Genomic DNA, 20,683 nt, shown 5'->3' on the forward strand with positions numbered 1-20,683 from the left:
GAAAGGTTGGAAGTGGATGATAGGGGAGTGGTAGAGGATGCAGAAGAGATAGAAAAACATATCGTTAACTTCTTCAAGTCCCTGTTTAGTAGTAACGAAGAGGTATGTTGGGGCTTGGAAGGCATCAATTGGGCCTCAATAAGTGAATCTGAGGCAGCTTGGCTTGAGAGGCCTTTTGAGGAATCGGAAGTACAAAGAGCAGTCTTTGATTGTGGAAGGGATAAATCGCCAGGACCAGATGGTTATTCCTTGCAAATGTTTCAACACTGTTGGGATTTCTTGAAAGTGGATATTTTGAAGGTCATGGAGGAGTTGTTTGAGACCGGAATAATAAATGCGGTGACAAATGAAACATTTATTTGTCTAATTCCGAAAAAGTCAGATTCTTTGAAAGTGACGGACTATAGGCCAATAAGCCTAGTTACTGGTTTATACAAAATTGTGGCGAAAACCCTAGCTTCAAGATTAAGGGAGGTTATGGGCAGCACAATCTCTCCACATCAAGGAGCCTTTGTTAAAGGCTGACAAATTTTGGATGCTGTCCTTATTGCAAATGAGGTGGTAGAAGAGGTGAGGCAGAAGAAAGAGGAGGGATTGGTGTTTAAAATTGATTTTGAAAAGGCTTATGATCATGTCGAGTGGAGATTTTTGGACGAAGTTTTACAAAGAAAAGGCTTTGGCATTAGATGGAGAAAATGGGTGCAGGGATGTCTAAATTCTGCAAATTTCTCTGTTTTGATCAATGGGAGGCCTAGGGGAAAATTTCATGCTTCAAGAGGTTTGAGACAAGGCGACCCACTGTCACCTTTTCTTTTTACCTAAGTAGTGGACGTCTTGAGTAGATTAATGGAGAAGGCTCAAGAAAATCAGCTAATCAAAGGTTTAGGCATTGGGCAAGAAAGGGTGGAGATCTCTCATCTTCAATTTGCTGATGATACTATTTTCTTCTTGGCGGATGATGAGGAAGTTTGGAACAGTTTATTAGAGGTGCTCAATTTATTTTGTACTGTTTCAGGGTTGAAAATCAACAAAGCAAAGTGTTCTTTGGCTGGAATAAACTCAGATTGTGAGAAATTAAAAAGGTTGGCAGATTCTTGGGGTTGTGAGGTGGGTAGATGGCCAATAAAGTATTTGGGTCTCCCTCTTGGGGGTAGGCCAAGAGCACTTACGTTTTGGGATCCAGTGGTAGAAAAAATGGAAAAAAGACTTCAAAATTGGAAGAAGGCCTTCTTATCCAGAGGAGGCAGATTAACTTTGATTCAATCTGTTTTGGGAAGCTTGCCAATCTACTACATGTCCTTGTTCAAAATTCCTTGCGGGGTGATTGGACGCCTAGAAAAACTAATGAAAGGATTTCTTTGGGAGGGGGTGGAGGAAGGAAAGAAAAACCACCTGGTGAAATGGGAGATAGTTATTAAAAGTAAGGAGGAAGGGGGTTTAGGAGTAGGGAATTTGAGGAATCAGAATGAAGCGTTATTGGCTAAGTGGTTGTGGAGATTCCCAAAGGAACCAAATTCTCTCTGGCACAAGGTGATAAGAAGCAAGTATGGGCTGCAGGATAATGGGTGGAATGCAAACCCTCCAGTGCGGGGTTCAAGTCGAAGCCCCTGGAAAGATATTTCGTGTGGTCTCCAATCATTTCTACAATGTTGCAAGTTTAAGGTGGGCAATGGGGAGAGGGTGAGGTGTTGGGAGGATGTTTGGTTGGAAGGGGGACCATTGAAAGAACAATTTCCTAGATTATTCTTGCTATCGAGAATGCACAACCAGAACATCGCAAGTTTTGTGGATCTTTCTATCAATTCTTTGAGCTGGAATTTTGATTTCAGGAGAAATTTGAACGAGGTGGAGATAGAAGAGGCGGCTAGATTATTACAGAAAGTGGAAAATGTTCGCTTGTCTCAATCAAGAGCGGATGATAGAAGGTGGAAACTGGAATTATCAGGATTGTTCACCTGCAAATCCTATCGCTCTTTCTTGAGCAACAATGGGATTGTGCAACATTTTCCACCCTCTTCTCAGATTTGGAAATCAAAAGTTCCTCCGAAGGTCAAAGTTCTTGTGTGGCTAGTGGCTATTGGGAGGCTCAATACTTGTGATCAAATTCAAAGGAGAAGTCCTTTTATTTGCATCTCTCCCCATTGGTGCAGTTTGTGTAAAGCAAAGGAGGAAAGTGTTAACCACATTTTTCTTCATTGTTCTTACACGATTCAACTGTGGTGGAAACTGTTTCAGGAGGTTAGAGTAAGTTGGGTCATCCCAAAGGGTTGTTTCGAGCTTTTAAGCACTAATTTTGAGGCTCTAGGAATTGGGAGGAAAGCTAAAGCTTTGTGGGGTTGTCTGGTGTCGGCAGTTTTTTGGAACATTTGGTTGGAGCGTAACAAAAGAATTTTTGACGATTATACTGGTGTGGGGGTAGCAGATCTGTGGGGAAGAGTAAGATATTGGGCAGCATTATGGGCTTCAGTTTCAAATGAATTTAAGAATTACTCTCTTTCTCACATACTGTGGGATATGTTAGCAGTGGTAAAATGATTTTGGTTGAGGTTGTCCTACTTGTAATCTGATCCTCTGGAGAGATTTTCTTGTTCTGTTCTTGGTGGATTTCTTATCCACTTCTGTGTATTACATTTTTCTTTTTTAATAAACTGTTATAGTTTCTTCTCAAAAAAAAAAAAATGACGTATACAGCCGCGGGCCTCTATTAGTTTACCGGATCAAACTCTCGTCCAACTTTGATTCATCAAATTCGAATGTCCAATCAGAACGATGCTGCTCGGAAAATCCTAGGTATAAACATAACACAATCACAGTTCATTTGGTTTGTGTTACCCAGACAAACAATATGAACATGAATTATAATGTGATGCACATTGCACCATTCCAAGTAAAGCTCAATTAGCGCAACGCAGACCCGTATCATTCTAAGGTTAAGATTCACCGAAGATCAGAGTATAGTCAAGCTGCATGAAATACCGAAAGTCTGCACTAACTCTTCCACGGTTCCACCCTTGCATGTCTGTCCATTGACTATCAATGCAATTTCGAAGAGTAATCCTGAAAAACATACAAACTGGCAATCATAAGTCCAAAGGGTTTAAAGATATTCAATTGAAAAGAAACGAATGCAATAGATATTGCAGTGAACACAAGTATTTTCCACCAAAACTTGAACTGGCGGGGACTTTCGCGAAACATTGGTGAAGCTCGCTCCTAATTTGCCTCAAACTTACAATCTACGAGAGAATCATTAGCATATAAAGACTGGAAGATGAAAGGGTGAAAGGATGAAAGAAAAAGGGCAGCTATAGACACACCCCACCCCACCCCCCCACCCACCACACCCCCCCCCCCCCCCCCCCCCACCCCTCCCCCCTCCCCCCTCCCCCCTCCCCCCTCTTTTCCCAAACTGTGAAAGCTTCATGTTAAGCATTTTCACCAGAATGACTACGTCGGAAGATATATCTGCCTCAGTAATAAATTATAAAACAGACTCAACGGATAACAAAATGTTGGTACTCGAGCTTTAATAGCTTGATTATCATTCCTTCCTTTTTAAAGTTCATATAAGTATACAAATGCATGAAGTAAACCATAGCAACACTTCAGTAAGTTGTTTGCTCATATGGAGTTCAAGAATCAGACTTCCTTTTTAATGGACAGATTGTGATTTCTTATCTGTTAAAAGTTGAGGTTTGTCCGCTCATAAAGGGTACAGCTCAGAGATAGTATACGTTAATGGAAGAATACCGAACCTGTTCATCTGCAAGTTTCCAGAGCATTAGCTGTGCACTTTGAAGCACCGCAACTTTGGAAACATTTGAAGCAATTCATCACGGCTCCGTTTCTACAAGAGAGTATTGATACAGTAGAAAAATTGGTCAAAGATTTAGTAACTAAAAATTGTACCAAATATTAACTAGATCATTACCTTAATTCCAATACATCCATTAACATCAAGAGTCGTAAGTGTGTTTGAGCAGGTCAGTGAAAGGGACTCCAAGCATTTATCAGTCACCCCAACTATCCCAAATAAGCTGCATTGTTTCATTCATAAGTCAGTAAGATCACTGAAATGCATGCAGGTTTCATTCAACAGCATGGGAACTCCATAGGTTTACTTAAACAAAAAAGTATCAAACAATGTTTCTTTTTCTGTTTCTGTGCATGTACTCTTTTGCCATGGTATCAAAATAAACCGTGACATTTCCTAACTTCAGCTCAATCCAATGTCTTCTTGCTCTCTAAATGGGTTTTAAATAAAGAAATAAAGAAGAAAAACAACAATAGTGACTGCTCTTGCAGACCCGCCAAAAGATTTCCACCCTTGTGATTCCATCCCAGCTGTCAAAGACGTTCCATATATTGTAACGGGATAAGTGACCAGAGTTTGAAATTTCTCAAGCCAAGAATGCACAGGCCAGCATCAAGTAAGTTCTTCAAAAAAATTCTTATCAAGACTTACCTGAGAAATTCAAGCGACGTACAACCCTGCGCAACAGCTATGACCCCCAAATCAGTGACCCGTACACACCTATTAGAAAGTGAAGATTGGTTTTGTAACTGTAGTTAACGTGTCTCCTTTGCTTCATATGCATGTTTAAGATTCAAATGCTTCAGTTACCAAATTACCATGTCAAATTGAGAGACAAAAGGCTCTTGCATCTAGCTATACAAGACACCCCTTCATCCGATAGATTCTGAGACGTGATTTCCATAATTATTTACCATCAGTTTAGTATAGTGTTTAGTAAAGTGTTCCAAAAGAGTTACGTCAGCAAAACTAAGTCTAGTTAATGTTACCTGAGCACCGCATAAATCCAAGAATTGAAGATGGGAAAGAAGTGATATTTTCTTGTAAGCTTCATCAGTGAAGCTGAGCAAACAAAATACAGCCAATAAAAATACAGGAAGAAGAACATAGCTCAACTTTATATATAAAGACGTTATCAAATACCTTGACAGGGCATACAAATTTAGACTATGGAGACAACGACAACCATGCAATATCTGCTGCAAGCCAGAATCTGTTAACTTGACACACCTGCGCATAAAAAGTTATAATATGTAAGTGTGGAAGGGAGCTAATGGCTTTTTCATAGGAGAATCAGTTTCATCCCAGCTTTGTGTAGAAGGTAAAGTGTATTTTAAAGGAAGGATTCAGGATGTCGGGTTATAACTATACATTTCCACTTTAACCAACTCCACTAGCATCACCATGTCATGTCAACTACCAATTTTCAGATAGGTCATAACCCGGAAACCACACAATTGAAAAATCATTGGTGTGATTCCCTGTTGTGAGTGTGACACATAAGCAGATAAAATATTTTAGTTTCTCACAAATGAACTATTCTCCAGATGATATAATGATTCTCAGCGTTTCCTACCTGGTCAGGTTCAACAACTGTAATTCTGGATAATTCTCAGCAACTAATTGCAAGCTTTTGTCTGAAAGATTCTGCAGTTTCCACATCAAAGTAAACAATTGAAATAAATCCTTCACCAAAAAAAATATATATATATATATAAAAACTTAAAAGGTTGACTAGCCAATATAACATATAATAGTAACCTACGCTATCTACGTAAATAAGGGATGCAAATGAAGCATACCATAACGGACCTACTTCAGGACACTAAAACCCAATCTTTGCAGAAGATTGAATAGAAACTATACAGACTCTGCATATATGTTTCAAAGTGTATAGTTTGCAATTCACAAAGAAGTAAGCACTGAAATAGGATGGGACCCAATGACAAGTACCTTACAGCCACTTAAATTCAGATCAACTATATGCTTGCAGTTTTTCACCAGGTGCGTTATACCTATATCTGTTGCCCTGAAATTCAATTCAAGTTCCGAAATTCATTGAAGGAAGAAAACATTTCAACTAGAAATGAGATTTGAAAGACAAATAAACTTAAACTTTAAATACCTCACATTCCAATAGATTGAAAACTCCTTCAGATTGGGGCAAGAACTGGTTATAGCTTCAATTCCCTTATCAGAGATCTTCTGGCAGCCATTAAGATTCAAAACCTCCAGGTTTTGAAGAGAATCACGACACTGTGGAAATGCGTAATTTTCTTTTACATAATCAAAGGTATGCAAAAGCATCTATCTTGAACAATTGAATACTTCATCAAGTACTCATAGTTCTTTGATACCAGAATTATAATAATTATGTTTAGCTAGCTCCTCCAGATTCCATATTTTGAGGGGAAAAGTGAGAATAATAACAGGTGATCTACTGTGTAAGGGATAGAGGTTGTCAAAAGCTAGGTCTCCATTCACAATATCATGTAACACAAACATGTCTTGTGCTGTAAGATCCCACAACTCATGAAACCACAAATAACTTAAAATATAAGGACATAAGCTTAGTTGATTCTACAAGTGGAAAATTTAAAATCATGAGGGTTAGCCCAAAAATTAGACTTAATCACAAGCGTGATTAGTCCTAACCCTGTCATGCTTCTCAATGTTCTCATACTTTACAAATGCTAACAGTACATATGTAAACTGTTTTATAGTATGCTTTCTATGTAGCAAGAATGTTCATAAGAGTGCAAGTGCCCTACATTACTCATTAAACCTATTATAATGCCGTGATGCTGGAAAATAACACCTTCTCTGGTGTTTTTATTAGTTAATATTTTAATGCAAAATGGAGCAAGGAAAAAATTGTTACAATTATTAACCTTCTAATATTCACTAGCTTTATTATTATAATTACAATGTCCTTTCCTCTTACACCCGAAAATCAATATCTTCCTAGTTCTTTGAAATATGAATTTTGCCGCAAGCTCTTACTAGAATGAATGTTACCTTGCTCTTTACGAGTTCAAGATGCTTGTCTTCAATGTCTTGTGAAAATTCAAGGTTTATCTGCTTCACATGCTGATACCTCGCCTTGACACATTGCATCAGGAAACCATATCAATATAACAATGAATACAATCATCCACTTGAAGCATTTTTTAATACTACAAGAAGCAAACTCAATCATTTCAAAAATCCCATTTATTGCATCATTGAAGAACAATTTTTTATTGAACTTCCAATTTAATGGACAAACCAATCATCATTTTCCCCTTCTTAAAACTTGAATTAGGCACAAAATAGCCGCTATTTTGCGCCACATTCGAAGCTATGATCACCTAAACAACATTATTTCGGTATTTTTCCCTAACAATTACCCCTACATCATCGAATGCCGGTATCAAACAAATTAGTTTCAATCAAATTTGCTATATCCAAGCTCTAACCAATGAAAGAGCATCCACAAGGCGATTCCCAGCATTATTCATCTCTCGAAGTTCCAGAAGCTGAAACAAGAACCAAAACCCGGTTACCCATGTCACAGAAACACATACAACACACATCACTCAAAAACCCATCTGAAATTTTGAACTTTTAAGCAGAAAAACAAAGTATTAAAGCGAGAAAAAGGGACAAAACAATACCAGCCAAAGGGAAGGGTAGGAGATGAGAGTTGCGTTGAGCCATGGGTTGACTAGCAAGAGAGAGATGAGGTCCCTCTGAGGCAGCCTTGTGCTAACTATTTTCAGAACTTTGGGAATGGTTTCTCTGCTCCAAGCCACCTCCTCCCCACCTGCTTCTTCTACTTGCTTCTCTTCCATTTTTTTTTTTATTTTTTTTTATTTTTTTTATCAGCAGAGTGTGATTCTGGTTTTGCGTTCGGTGCTTTTTCTGCCAAAAACGTGTTAGCAGGGAGGAAACTTTTGCAGCTATGTCTGCGTTCCATCGGTGTTGGGCTATTGGAAGGGCCCCACTTGGAGAATTTTGTCCACATGGCAATCTAGTATTGGACCGGAACGCCACCTGAATATGATGTTTGCTAATTGGAAGGACTTTGACAGATTAGTATTGGATCCGGACGCCACGTACTTTCAACTTACTCATCAGCCCAAGTAGTAATAAGTAACAACGAATAGGCGAGGTATAACAATATTCTACAAGATTTGAGACCTACAAAGTATAAGTGGAGAAGAATATTGTGTTAAATTTTTTTTCTTAATATACTTCAGAAGTAAGCTTCAACATACTACATAAATTTTAGGATAAATTGTACAAAATTACCTTAATTATTGGGTTAATCACAGTTTCATACCCTATCTTTAAAACATTTCAATATCATACATCATCTTACAAATTTGTTACAATATCATACATCCGTTAGGTTTTCTGTCAATCTCTCTGTTAAATGCTGACGTGACTTAAGACGGGGTCCACTTCCAATTCCAACTAGATTAATTAACTAAATATTAAAAATCAAATCATTTAAATATTTTATAAAACAAATATGGGACCTTCCCCTTATCCCCCTCACACTTCTTCCCCGCTCCTGTCTTCCCCCAACCCAAAACTAGAACCACCCCACCACAACCCTCACTTGCCAATCACCCAGCTCGAACTCGTATCTTGCCTCCAATCCCAAATGATTTTCGCCATCGTCCCTACCTCCTAGACCCCAACCCCAATCGTCCCTACCTCCTCTCCCAAACCCCAAACCCACACCCAGGAATACCTGATCGAACCCGCTCTCATTCAACCCCAGAACCCAAGCACAATTGCCTTCCGTCCCTTGGGCCAAAACCCACAAACCCATGAGCAAAGCCCAAAGCTTTCTCCAAAATGGGTGAATTCAAAATTTAGGACTGGGACCATGGGCGACAACAGTGGTGGTGGAGACTAAGGTCGCGGGAGACGATGGTGGTGGTGTTGTGGACATTGTTATGGGGATGATTAGTGCTAAGAATTTGAAATTTCGGGTTAGGGTTTGGATGGAATTGGGGTATTTTGTTTGAAATTGGTTACATGGATTAATTTGGTGAGGGTGATGGGTGTGTCGGAGGAGGGGGAGGGGGAGCAGCGCCACGGGAGGGAGGTGGAGATGGAGGAAGAGAGGGTGGTTGTGGGGTTCTAGTTTTGGTGGTGAAGGAAGGTTGGGGGGTACACAGGTGGATGGGGAAGAAGGGGTGTTGGGTTTGTAGGGGTGGGTTCCCCATTTTAAAAAAAATTATTAAATGATTTATTTTTTAGTTTTTAATAATTAATTAATTTTTTAATAGGAAGTGAGCCCTGCCTCAAGCTACGTCAGCATTTAATGAAGGAATTGACAGACAAACTGACGGAATGTATGACATTGAAATGTTTTAAAGATGAGACAAGAAACTGTGATTGGTCCAATAGTTGAGGTAATTTTGTAAAATTTATCCTAAATTTTAATATAACAGACGGGAAAATTGAGGACTCTTAAAAGCATTAAGCATCATTTCAAAGGACATTAGTCAATACGACAATAATGTCTTTTTCCTTGGTTGGTAAATGAGAACGTTTCAACCACCTGATTTTGGATTTGAGGGTCATCCATTACGAAAAGAGTTCTCTGAGTGAATATATGGAAGTAAGCTATCATCCAAAGAAATGTGGGTTTCCCAACCTATTGAGATTACTCAAGAATTTCGTTATTTCGATTTTGCTATTCCTTGGGAACAATGTAGCGATGTTACAAGGAAGCCTTGACCAAGTAGGCAAGATGAAGTCTCTTCGTCTCTTGCTCTCTATTGCTGAGGAATCAGAAGGTCTCTGTTACCATTAGATGTTCTAAACGCCTTCTTGAATAGGGATTTACAGCAAGAAGTTTACTTTAGCTTCTGCTACCTCCATCTATACTCTAGCTGGCTCTATATCAATAGAATAATATTATTCTTCATTTATAAATAAGAGATCTTAAATTCGACTATCATATGTCATAGATTTGCATGATACTCAAGGATGAAATTTTGAACTGAAGGGCGTTGGTGGAGACAACAAGAATGCTTAACGATAATAATAAAATGAAACTACAAAAATTAACATGATCAAGTTAGTTTTGTTCCTGACAGGCACATCTCAAATAATATTATGATTGTTCAAGAGATTGTCCATAAATTTAAGTGACCTAAGGGTAAAAGGGTTATTTTAGCTTGGAAAGTGGATTTTGTCTAAAGCATATGACAGGTTGAATTGGTATTTTCATTGAGCAGACTTTGACTAAACTCCTACTCTCATTTTCTCTGTTCAAGCTTATAAAGCATTGTGTTGTAAACTTTATGTGGTTATATAATTAAAACACAAACGAAGGAGTTAGTTGACTTGATCATGAAGCGATAGCCATTGGAGATCAAACGGAGAAGATGAGGGATGCGGCAACACCAAAGTCTTCTACAAAGCACCTAGCCGGATACAACTACTTTATGGGAAGCGTTTGTTGTGTTTTTAGGGTTTGCAAGGACCTTAGTATTTATACTGGCTAAGGTATTAAGGTTCCGTCCATAAAGGAATCCCAAATCCCACCTTTTTAGCCTATCAGTTAGGTATCATAATCACTTAAAATCAAGGATTCCATCAATCTTACTTGTATTACAAGACACCTAATATAAGATTGATATCTTTAGGAAATCAAATCTCAATATCTACATTAATCTCCAATATTACATTCCTATTATATGTTGTAGACCATTTAAGGTTGATTTACATCTGAATAAATCCAACATGTGTAACCTCTACAAGCATTCAAGTTTGTCTTAATGGTGAATTGTCAGACAGTTTTAAACATGGATGGGAGAATCACCCTTATTCAAGCTGTGTTTATCTTCTGTCTATTTATGCTATGTAGACTGCATTGCTTCCTAGTCAGTTCTGTCATAAACTTGATATATTAAATCGTGATTTTCTGTGGTTAGCTCCGTTAAAAAGGTCCATTGCCTTCCTCTTTGGAAGCTGCACGTACCACCAAAGTTAAAGGTCTTTGCTTGGTTGGTCACTCAAGATAAAATTCTAATCAATCAACAAATATTTAAGAGGAAGATGGCATTAGATACTAGTTGTCCCATATGTGGTGGTTTTGTTGAAATTTTTTTGAGGGAGTGCTCTAGCTAGAACTGTTTGAAATGCATTGAAGGTTCCTAGTAATATTCTTTCTACTTTCAATTTAGACTTGGAGGGATGGGTTGTTGCTAAATATACACTATAAAACACTCAGTCATGAGGGTCGGAATGGTGTAATCTTTTCTGGTTTGCATCTTGGCATATTTGGAAGTGGAGAAATTATATATATTGTCCTCCCTATCAACTTCTCTTTGATCTTGTGAAGGCTATTTTGAAGTATGCTTGGGAGTGGACTGATGCTAATAAGGTCAGTCAATCTAAGCCCTGCAGAATTATTGAAAAGTTGACTTGGATTTCTCCAAATGAGGGATGGATGAAATTGAATATTGATGGGGCTTGCTAAGGGCAAAACGGTGTTATGAGTTCTGAAGGAGTACTTAGAGATCATCATGGCTCTTGGATTGCGAGTGTTTCAGCTAATATGGGAGTAGGAGAAGTCCTTGAAGCTGAGCTACGAGGTCTCCTTTTGGATTTGAAATGGCTTTGGATAAGGGTGGTAGGAGGATACTCTTAGAATCTGACTTTGCTATTATAGTTTTACTCTTTAAATGTATTGTGCATGATCTGCATCCCTTGGCTGCTTTGTATATGAGTGTCATCACTTGATTTCTCAATTTGGTCAATGTGATTTAAGCCATATTTATAGAAAGAGGAACATTGTGGCTGATGGTTTGGCAAACTGGATTTTTCTTTGAACTTGAGCTGTATTATGTTGGATGACCTTTCTCGTTAAATTGTTGGTTTAAAACTAGATGATATTTTCGGGACTGCCAAAACTCGAATTATTTGTGCATGCCCGTTGGGCTGATGTCTTTCTTTGTTTAGCAGTTCTGCTTGAATTTTGATCCCCTTTGTATCTGAAAAGAAAATGAAAACGTAGCAAGAAAAATGTACAAACGAATGTGAAAATCCAAATAAACTACGGGGACCGTTGCCTACTGTTGCAATTCATGATGTACTCGGCACTCCAATGCTTCATCGCTCAGAGTCACCAATGGCCCCAAAAGCCCCCAAATAAAACCCAGAGGAAATGAAAGCCTTCCTCTTTTCTCTCCTAAAACCCCAAACCCCGTCCTCCTCACCCACCAACCTCCTCCTCCTCCACTGCCACCGCCACCATCAACGGCGGAGCATAACCAAAGTCCACCTCAAATGGTGAAAAACCGAAGCATCGACCACATAATCGAGACTGAGACCGACCTCAAAGCCGCCTGCCTCCTCAAGGACGCAATCAAGCGCTCCCCCACCGGATTCCTCACCGCCAAGTCCTTCGCCGATTGGCAGAAGCTCCTCGGCCTCACCGTCCCCGTCCTCCGCTTCCTCCGCAGGTACCCAACTCTTTTCCAAGAATTCCCACTCGCCCGTTACGCCAATTTGCCTTGTTTTAAGTTAACAGACACTGCAGTTTTGTTGGATTCATAAGAACAAAGTATTCAAAAAACCCATGAGAGTGACAATGTGGAGAGGTTCTGTAGAGTGCTTATGATGACAAAGTCTAAGACTTTACCTCTCCAGTCATTGTATAATTTGAAATGGGATCATGGGATCTGGGTTTGCCTGATGGTTTTGAGAAAGTGTTGGTTCCGAAATACCCTGATTGTTTTCGGATTGTTAAGGCCTCAAATGGGGTCTGATTTTTGAAGGCCATACAATGGCCTAAAGAGTATGCTGTTTCGGAATTGCAGAGGAGTAGAGAGGGTGGTGATTTAGGGGATGAGTATAGGCAGATCAAGAGGGAGCAGACGGTGTTGGCATTTCCGATGAATTTTCCGAGGGGTTATGGTACGCAGAAGAAGGTGAAGGCATGGATGGAGGAGTTTCAGAAGTTTCCATATATTTCACCATATGAGGATTCTAGACATATTGATCCTAAGAGTGATCTTATGGAGAAAAGGGTGGTTGGGGTTTTGCACGAGTTCTTAAGCTTGACTCTTCATAAGAAGACTAAGAGGAACTACTCGAGAAGCTTGAGGGAGGAATTGAATCTTCCTCATAAGTTTACGAGAATCATCACAAGGTATCCCGGGATTTTCTACCTCTCGTTGAAGTGTAAAAGCACCACTGTTTCCCTCAGGGAAGGGTACCATAGAGGGAAGTTAGTGAACCCACATCTGCTCACACGTTTGAGAGAGAAGTTTTATCACGTCATGAGAACAGGGCTTCTTTATCAGGGTAAAGGTGTGAACTTGCTATCCCCGGATGAGATTTTGCTTAACAGTGTGGAGAGTAAGAGTGGGCAGGAAGCACCTGAAGAGGAAGAGGTTGGAACAGGTGATGAATGTGAGGATGAAGTATTGGATTCAGGTTCGGAACGGTCTTGAGGAAGATTGATGTTTGTATCAGAAGTTAGATAGTTTGCTTACATTCCATATCAATTGCACTCACTTCCAAGTAAGAAACTTGACCAGAAAGATTGATTTCATAGATTTTTCTTAGTCAACAGATTTTTTCTGTCTTATCGCTGTACTAAAAGAGTTTCATTCTCCGGATTGCTGCTAGATGTTTGAATTTTCTGCACAAATATGGTAATGATTATTAAGTTTAGGTCAGCCTTGTGACGAATTGCAACGGTAATGTTTGAAACATTGCAAATTAGCTTTCTGATGGTTTTTTACTTTAAACAAAGTGGAATTATCAAAGAATCCAAGTTTTGTTCAAAATGCTCCCTGTTTGTTTACAGTTTTCTTAATTCATATCTCATTTTCCCATTTGTTTTGTAATGTAACCTTCAATACATTGTTATAATATCAACTTCAAATCGTTGTACGTACTTTCAGTCTCTCAGTTTTCAATCTGGGAGCTTATGAACTGGTAAATGAAATGATTATCAGATATTGGAAACCATAACGGGGAAAATAAAACTATTATTGCATAAAGTTAGGGTGAATGAATTTCGAGTACCCTAGCCTCTACGATGGCGTTGAAATCTTTACAGTAACTTGTAGATTTGGTTGTCTGTTGTTTGAGATAAAACCTAGGATCATCTGGTTCTAATTCTGTTGACCAAAAGACTTTTCCTGTCATCCTCCGGTTCAGTAGCCATCATTACTTGCCCTTAATTTTTGTTCTTGTGAGAGACATCAGATTATGTTATTTCTTCTTGTTTCTTTCGAGTCGTTATGTCTAGATAAGTTGTAAATATATTGATCCAAAATGTGTATGAAGAAGAAACCATTAACATTCTGCACACTTGCTTGAATCTCCCATTTTCTGACTGAAAACTTTTGCTTCTTGTACATGAGCTGGCCTTTAGTTTAGATGAGGGGAAAGAAAAAAAACCTAGGGCGAATCTGGAATGAACGGTTTTGCCTGTATGAAAATATTGCTTCTCTTTTTTGTATACACGAGAAAAACCGTGACATGTGAACTATAGACTAAATGATATTTTCTTTCTAGCGCAATGGCGTTCTAGGATTCATATAGCCGACCCCACTTAGTGGGAAAAGGCTTTATTGTTGTTGTTGTATTCTTCCAGTGGTGCAGCGTTTCAAGTTTAATACGAAGATGATGTCCCAAGGATGTAAGAAGACGACATCTCTTCAAGGTACCTGATTGAATATTTATGTCAGACCATGAAATAATAGTATGGAGTTGTAAAGTTATATACCCACAGAAAAACACTATGATTTCAATAGAGGCTCCGAGGGTGGGTGATGTAACGAATCTCGGTCGCGGTTTTGAACCGAGAAGGTTTTCGAGCAAAGTTTTGTGGATGGCAATTATTAGTTTGATTCCTTTGCATTGCAATGTTCCTTATTCCACTAACGTGACATCATTTCACCGTACATTAAGGATAGTCAAAACCATACATTCTCTTTGTCATCAAAATCCTATGTAAAAATTCTTTCGATTGAATACCGTTTAGTTGTCCAACAAATCAAAAGTTATAATAACAAGTAACATCCTTTATAAGTAATTTTTAAATGATGATAAAAAGAACGAAAATTTTTTATTATAATGTTTGTACGGTAAAATGATGTCAAAACCCTGACAGACAGCAAAACTCTCTATGGTGCTTTCCACCAAACGTAGTTACCTAAGGTCCTCTCCTCAAATATCAACACTTAAGTTCCCACATCAGAAAAAATTAAGAACCACAAAATCAACAACAATGGAAAAGAAAACGAAATGTGTAATCCATTAATTTTCAAGAGAAACAATATATATACTTGGTCAAAAACGAAAAAAACCAGGAACAACATCCAGTATTTAACGGAAGCACTAATCCCAGGCACTGGTCATACCGCCATTACCCGGACCATAACCCCCAGAGCCGCCACCATAGCCACCAGAATTGCCATATCCACCACCACTGTTTCCTCCACCGTAAAAATCTGAACCCCTACTGAAAGAGCCGTCCCTTCTAAAATCACGGCCACCAAACCGAACCCCAGATCGCCGGTTTCTGCCTCCGCCGCCATGAGAAGTCCTTGATGCATAACGAGTAAGCCAAGCAGGTACTTCCTGATTTGCTTCTTGCATTAGATCAGCGAGTGGTTTTGCCAATGAGAGATTGTTCTCGTTAAAGAAAGCAGTCGCCAGTCCTGATTTGCCAGCTCGCCCTGTCCGACCTATCCGGTGAACATAATCATCAACGTCATTTGGAAGATCAAAATTTACCACATGAGCTACATGGGGGATATCAAGACCACGCGCTGCCACATCTGTTGCCACTAATATTGGTGTATTTCCACTCTTGAATGATCTCAATGCATGTTCTCTTTCCTGCATACAAGCACATCGTATCATAACAATATCAGGATTCAGATTAATGCTAAACTTGCATGGCCGTCATAAAACACCAACGGGAAAAAAAAGGATGACAATTTCAACCAAGTGAAGCTTTCTATTAAGAATCGTTATTTCATAATAATGACGTTACTTCCAGTTTGCCCTTGGCATTAGCTTAAGTGGCGGAGGGTGGATAATGAGTTAGGATTAGGATTCGTCTAGTATTCGGGTCCCTCTAATATAACCAAAGAAATTCCTTCCAGTTCTACCCAAGCTGGAAATTTTACATATTTACCAGACATGAGAAGTCTCAAAGGTTCAAAGAATGTTTAAAACATGACTAAAAAGAAAATGGATGGTTCAGAAACACTAAAACTTGCTACAGGTAAAGTACAAGCATAAATCGCTCGGTTATAGCAGCTCAATAGCTCCACAAAGTTCCTTTTAGAGAGAGAGAGAGAGAGAGAGAGAGGGGGTTTAAATTCCTTTTTTCACAACAAATTTTGTCACTAGAAAAAAAAATGACACAACATTAGGAAAAATATCACTTCTCATAGACTATAAGATCAATTTTCCGAACAGTTTTACCTGTTGTGTTCTGTCACCATGAATAGTAGTTGCCGGAAACCCATTCATGCACAACCAGTGTTCCAATGCATCAGCTCCCTTCTTTGTCTCCACAAAAACTAACGTCAGAGATTGCTGCAAATTGAATGACAAACGACTATTAATACAAAGCAGGATACTGATATACCGATTCTTCAAAAAAAATCAACAGAACTTCAACAAAGAGCCTTCCTTTCCATGTTACCTTGCCATGAGCTCCATTTTCCCTCTGTGCATGAAGGAGGTCCATGAGATGACTTCGTTTATCAGACTCATGAACAAATTCAACTCTTTGAACAATTAAATCAGTACTTGAACCAACCCTTCCAACAGCCAAAAATATATAATTTGAAAGAAAATCTGATGCCAGTCGCTGCATTCCAACAAAAATTTGCAAAAGCTATCAGATACTTTCAGTTTGGAATTCCACTATTAGAATGTTCATATTGCATTACTATGACTACATACAAGTCGATAAGTAAAGAAAAATCCAATAGGAAACCCAGCAAACGATTAAAACAAACCTGTATCTCCTTTGGAAACGTAGCACTAAACAGCATGGTCTGTCTCAAACCTGGCCGAGGCATGTCCATCTGTTCCACTATTTTCCTAATTTGAGGCTCAAAACCCATGTCCAGCATCCTATCTGCCTCATCAAGAGCCAAATATCTGATCATCTGCAACGACACTCTTGCCCTCTCAAGCAGATCTACCAATCGTCCCGGAGTTGCCACAAGAATATCAACTCCTCTCTCAAGCTCTCTCAACTGACACAATATAAGAAAACAAAAGAGTGGGAGGTGAATCATCAAAACAAAAACAAAAACAAAGTGAAAGAGGCAGCACGAATAGGCACCAATAATAAATTGTTTGAGGTGACAATATTTTCCACAATAGGATTGAGTCAATCAACATTTTATGCTTTTAAGAAGAGATCAATGAAGAGAGATTTAAGCAAGTGGTATTGACATTAGTTCAAGAGGAAAATTGCTTTATTAACTTCAGTCAAAAAGGGGAATTGCTTTAATTGACCTATGCTAGAAAATGAAATGATCATTGATCTATGCCTATATATGAAATTACTTATTGACCTAAACCAAATTTCCTATAAGTTTAATATTTTGAATGGGATAGAAACCAAATTGAATACAAGTCATCCAAAAACATATCCTACAGTAAAAACCTATAACCACGGCCTCAAAATTATGATCATTGATTTGTTTGCAGACTCACTATTTCCCTCTCTGTTAAAACATATTAACCTAACACCAACCCATCCTATATAACTTGAGCCTTCATTCTATAATAAGGAAATATCATTACTTAAATAAATTCTCTGAAAAATGAACAAATAAATAATAAAAAGTGGAAACGAAGAAGAAGAAAAAGAACGAATGATCTAGCATATAAACCAGAACTAAATAAATTCTGTAATGTAATAAACATTTACTGGTTTGAAAAAGATGTATATCACTCTGTATCATCATCACTAAAAGAAGAAAAAAGTGGTATAACCTCTTTGTCGAGTAATTGCAAAAGATGAAACAGATACATACATACATATAGATATGGGTTAGGATCAAGAGAGAAATATTTTTACACTTCTTTTGAATCATTATATTTCATAACATCTAACGATCCTAATTATGAGTGACGTGGAAGCTTTTTAATCATCTAATGACATGGACACTAATGTGGCATTATATAACTAATGAAGGAAAAAAAGATTGAAAAGAATAAGAAACTGAAATAGGAAGAAAATCATTGCTGCTGCAAATCCTAATTCATCGCAGCTGCAAACTGTAACCTATTGCCGCTGCTTCTTCATCTTCTTAATTTAGACATAATAAAGGACATGACGACCAAGTATGTTCCAATGATGTAAAACCAAGATGGCAATCAACTGGTGGTATATTCATGTTGGGAAAAAAACATTCGATTGGACTGAACGAAGTTAAAATTAAAGAATAAAATAAATAATCTTTAGCCCATTAGGGTGCGATAATCATCAACCGATCTAGGCGGTCAACTAAATGAATGTATTACACCCTGTTTCTAGCATATATGTACTTGATTGATGATGTCTTGTGATACTTCTCTATAAAAGATGCAAGATGAAGCTGCTTGATGATGATGTCCTGTGATACTTCTATTTAAAAGAGATGCAAGATGAAGCAGCATCAATGGAGGGGCAGGACAGGGATAACTTATTAATTTACGTTTGGATTCTTTTCTTAATTTAACTTTCCACGTCAGTTTCCAAGTCATTAGATGATTAAAATGCTTCCACATCACTCTTAATTAGAACCCTTGGATGTCATGTAATCTAATTGCTCAAAAGAGTGTAAAAATATTTGTCAAAATGGTTGTCCCTAAACCTAACACTATATATGTACATATGTAATTAGACATGGATCCAAAGTATCAGTAAGCCACAATCAAAGTCAAGTTATACAAACCTGTTGATTTATTGGTGCACCTCCATAAGCAACCACCACCTTGACACCGGTTTGATAAGCAAACTTTCTAGTTTCTTCATGTATCTGCAAGCCAATCAAAACAGAAACAATAAGCTTTTGCCTTTAAACCACTACACGTTATGTGACTGACATAAGCACAATCTAACCTGGCAAGAGAGTTCTCTGGTAGGGGAGAGAATAAGAGCAAGAGGATACACAGCACGTGATCCACGAGGTCTCTGAGCATACTGCCCTAGCATGATTCCACTAATAATTGGAAAGCAGAAAGCAGCTGTCTTCCCTGAACCCGTCTGAGCACAAGCCATCAAATCCCTACCTCCCAGAGAAATAGGTATTGCATGACGCTGAACAGGAGTTGGCTTCACATACCTGCACCTTCGAATATTTAAATTCAATGCCTCCCCTAAGTCTATCTCTGCAAAAGTATTCACAGCTGGTGGCACATTATCCCCACTAGTTTCCACTGGGATATCCTCATAAGCATCAAAGTTAATGCCTGTGTTTTCTTGATCACTAAATGTCGGTTCTGAGATGTCTTCATCGCCAAAAGGGTTTACTTCCCGCCCCCTCCCACGGTCCCACCCCCCACTTCTATTGTTCCAACCACCACCACCTCGACCACCACTGGAAACATATCCCGGACGCCCAACATCATGCCTAGAACTGCCAGCACCCCAGGCAGGACCAGGTGCAGGCCCATTGTAACCTACGCGGTCATTGGGTGGTAATGGGGCAGGATGTGAAGGAGCCGGGGCATCAGAAGCCGGCGGCCTATTACGAAGATGTGGCGGGACATAACTTGATCGTGCAGGGCGAGATGAGCTGTTATTTGCAGATGAACCAATAGTCGGATTCTCTCCTTGAGAATTTGCGACAGAATCCGCCCATGAAGTTGTCATAATTGTAAAAACGTGACCCCTCCTTTTCCAATAAATTTAATTCGTAACCTAATGCACCAAACACACAAAAAAAAATCAGACTCTAAATAAAAATTTGTCCAATGAATTATCTCTAAATATCTTGCAGATCAAAACCCTGATCATTCTTACCACTATACCATTCGAAAGGGGATTCGTCTACGAAACATATCATTAAAAACTGGTTAACATGAAAATTTTAGTTACAATTTACATAACACTAACAGTGAACTCTATTAATTTTGTTTAAAATAACGCGATTAATTAAACACATAAAAAATTACAAAATTTGGATTTAGCGCAATAAACATCACGCGGAAAACTTCAGCACAAATCTGAGCAAAAATATCAAAGTAAAATCAAGCAAAATAAATTCAAAATTCAAAAAAATAAACAATGTCATACACGAAAAATCGGAAGAAAGAACAGACATCAAAATTCGAAACGAAAACTACAGCATGCATTCGAAAAGCAGATTAACACATGCAAAAACGCTTAATAATTACAGAGACTGAGAGAACTTCGAACCTCGATAAGCAGTGAAAGCAGCAGAATCGGATCGGGAACCAGAAAAAGTTGAGAAACCCTAGCTTTTCTGAGCGCAGGAATGGCAGGATCGGAAGGTAGGCGAAGATATCGCTCTGGCTTTTCGCTTTCTTCGTCGATGAGAAATCCTCTTCTTTTTTTCTCCTGAGATATTTTCTTCTCCTATTCAAATGGGATCAAAACTCTTTCTTCTCCTTTTCGTTTTCCTTTTTCTACGCAGCCGAAACGTGTTACGAGGAAATTATTTTTTCTTTTTGAAATTTGAAAAAAAAAAAAAAAAAATCTTTAAATGCATTGCCGTCCGTACAATCCGGGGGCGAAAGGTGGCAGCCGTCGTATAAATAACCCCGCGGTGAAGCGTGAAATTGTGAGGGTTACAAAATCTGTATGCTTTGATTTTGAGGTCCCTATTATTTCTCTAAAATCATTCTACGATATAGGGA

At 38.6% G+C, this 20,683-nt stretch overlaps 2 protein-coding genes and 1 pseudogene across 2 annotated transcripts; 1 reads left to right on the forward strand and 2 right to left on the reverse strand.

Moving 5' to 3' along the window:
* Positions 1-2,708: 2,708 nt before the first annotated feature.
* LOC137746259 (F-box protein At3g58530-like) lies at positions 2,709-7,728 on the reverse strand. Its single transcript, XM_068486334.1, has 13 exons — positions 7,471-7,728; positions 7,273-7,332; positions 6,833-6,916; positions 5,940-6,070; positions 5,768-5,843; positions 5,391-5,461; positions 4,958-5,044; positions 4,804-4,876; positions 4,633-4,700; positions 4,466-4,534; positions 3,932-4,037; positions 3,756-3,847; positions 2,709-3,057 (listed from the first exon to the last, which is right to left on the reverse strand). The coding sequence occupies exons 1-12, from the start codon at positions 7,645-7,647 to the stop codon at positions 3,782-3,784; spliced, it is 1,068 nt and encodes a 355-aa protein (XP_068342435.1). The 5' UTR covers positions 7,648-7,728; the 3' UTR covers positions 2,709-3,057; positions 3,756-3,781.
* Positions 7,729-11,910: 4,182 nt separating this feature from the next.
* Positions 11,911-13,557, forward strand: LOC137746336 (protein WHAT'S THIS FACTOR 9, mitochondrial-like; annotated as a pseudogene).
* A 1,520-nt stretch (positions 13,558-15,077) lies between these two features.
* On the reverse strand, positions 15,078-20,465 carry LOC137746003 (DEAD-box ATP-dependent RNA helicase 37-like). Its single transcript, XM_068486046.1, has 7 exons — positions 20,223-20,465; positions 18,924-19,724; positions 18,757-18,840; positions 16,822-17,064; positions 16,503-16,670; positions 16,280-16,393; positions 15,078-15,685 (listed from the first exon to the last, which is right to left on the reverse strand). The coding sequence occupies exons 2-7, from the start codon at positions 19,674-19,676 to the stop codon at positions 15,182-15,184; spliced, it is 1,866 nt and encodes a 621-aa protein (XP_068342147.1). The 5' UTR covers positions 19,677-19,724; positions 20,223-20,465; the 3' UTR covers positions 15,078-15,181.
* Between the last annotated feature and the right edge of the window lie 218 nt (positions 20,466-20,683).

Source organism: Pyrus communis, chromosome 9 (assembly GCF_963583255.1).
Source record: "Pyrus communis chromosome 9, drPyrComm1.1, whole genome shotgun sequence".
Lineage (NCBI taxonomy): Eukaryota > Viridiplantae > Streptophyta > Magnoliopsida > Rosales > Rosaceae > Pyrus > Pyrus communis.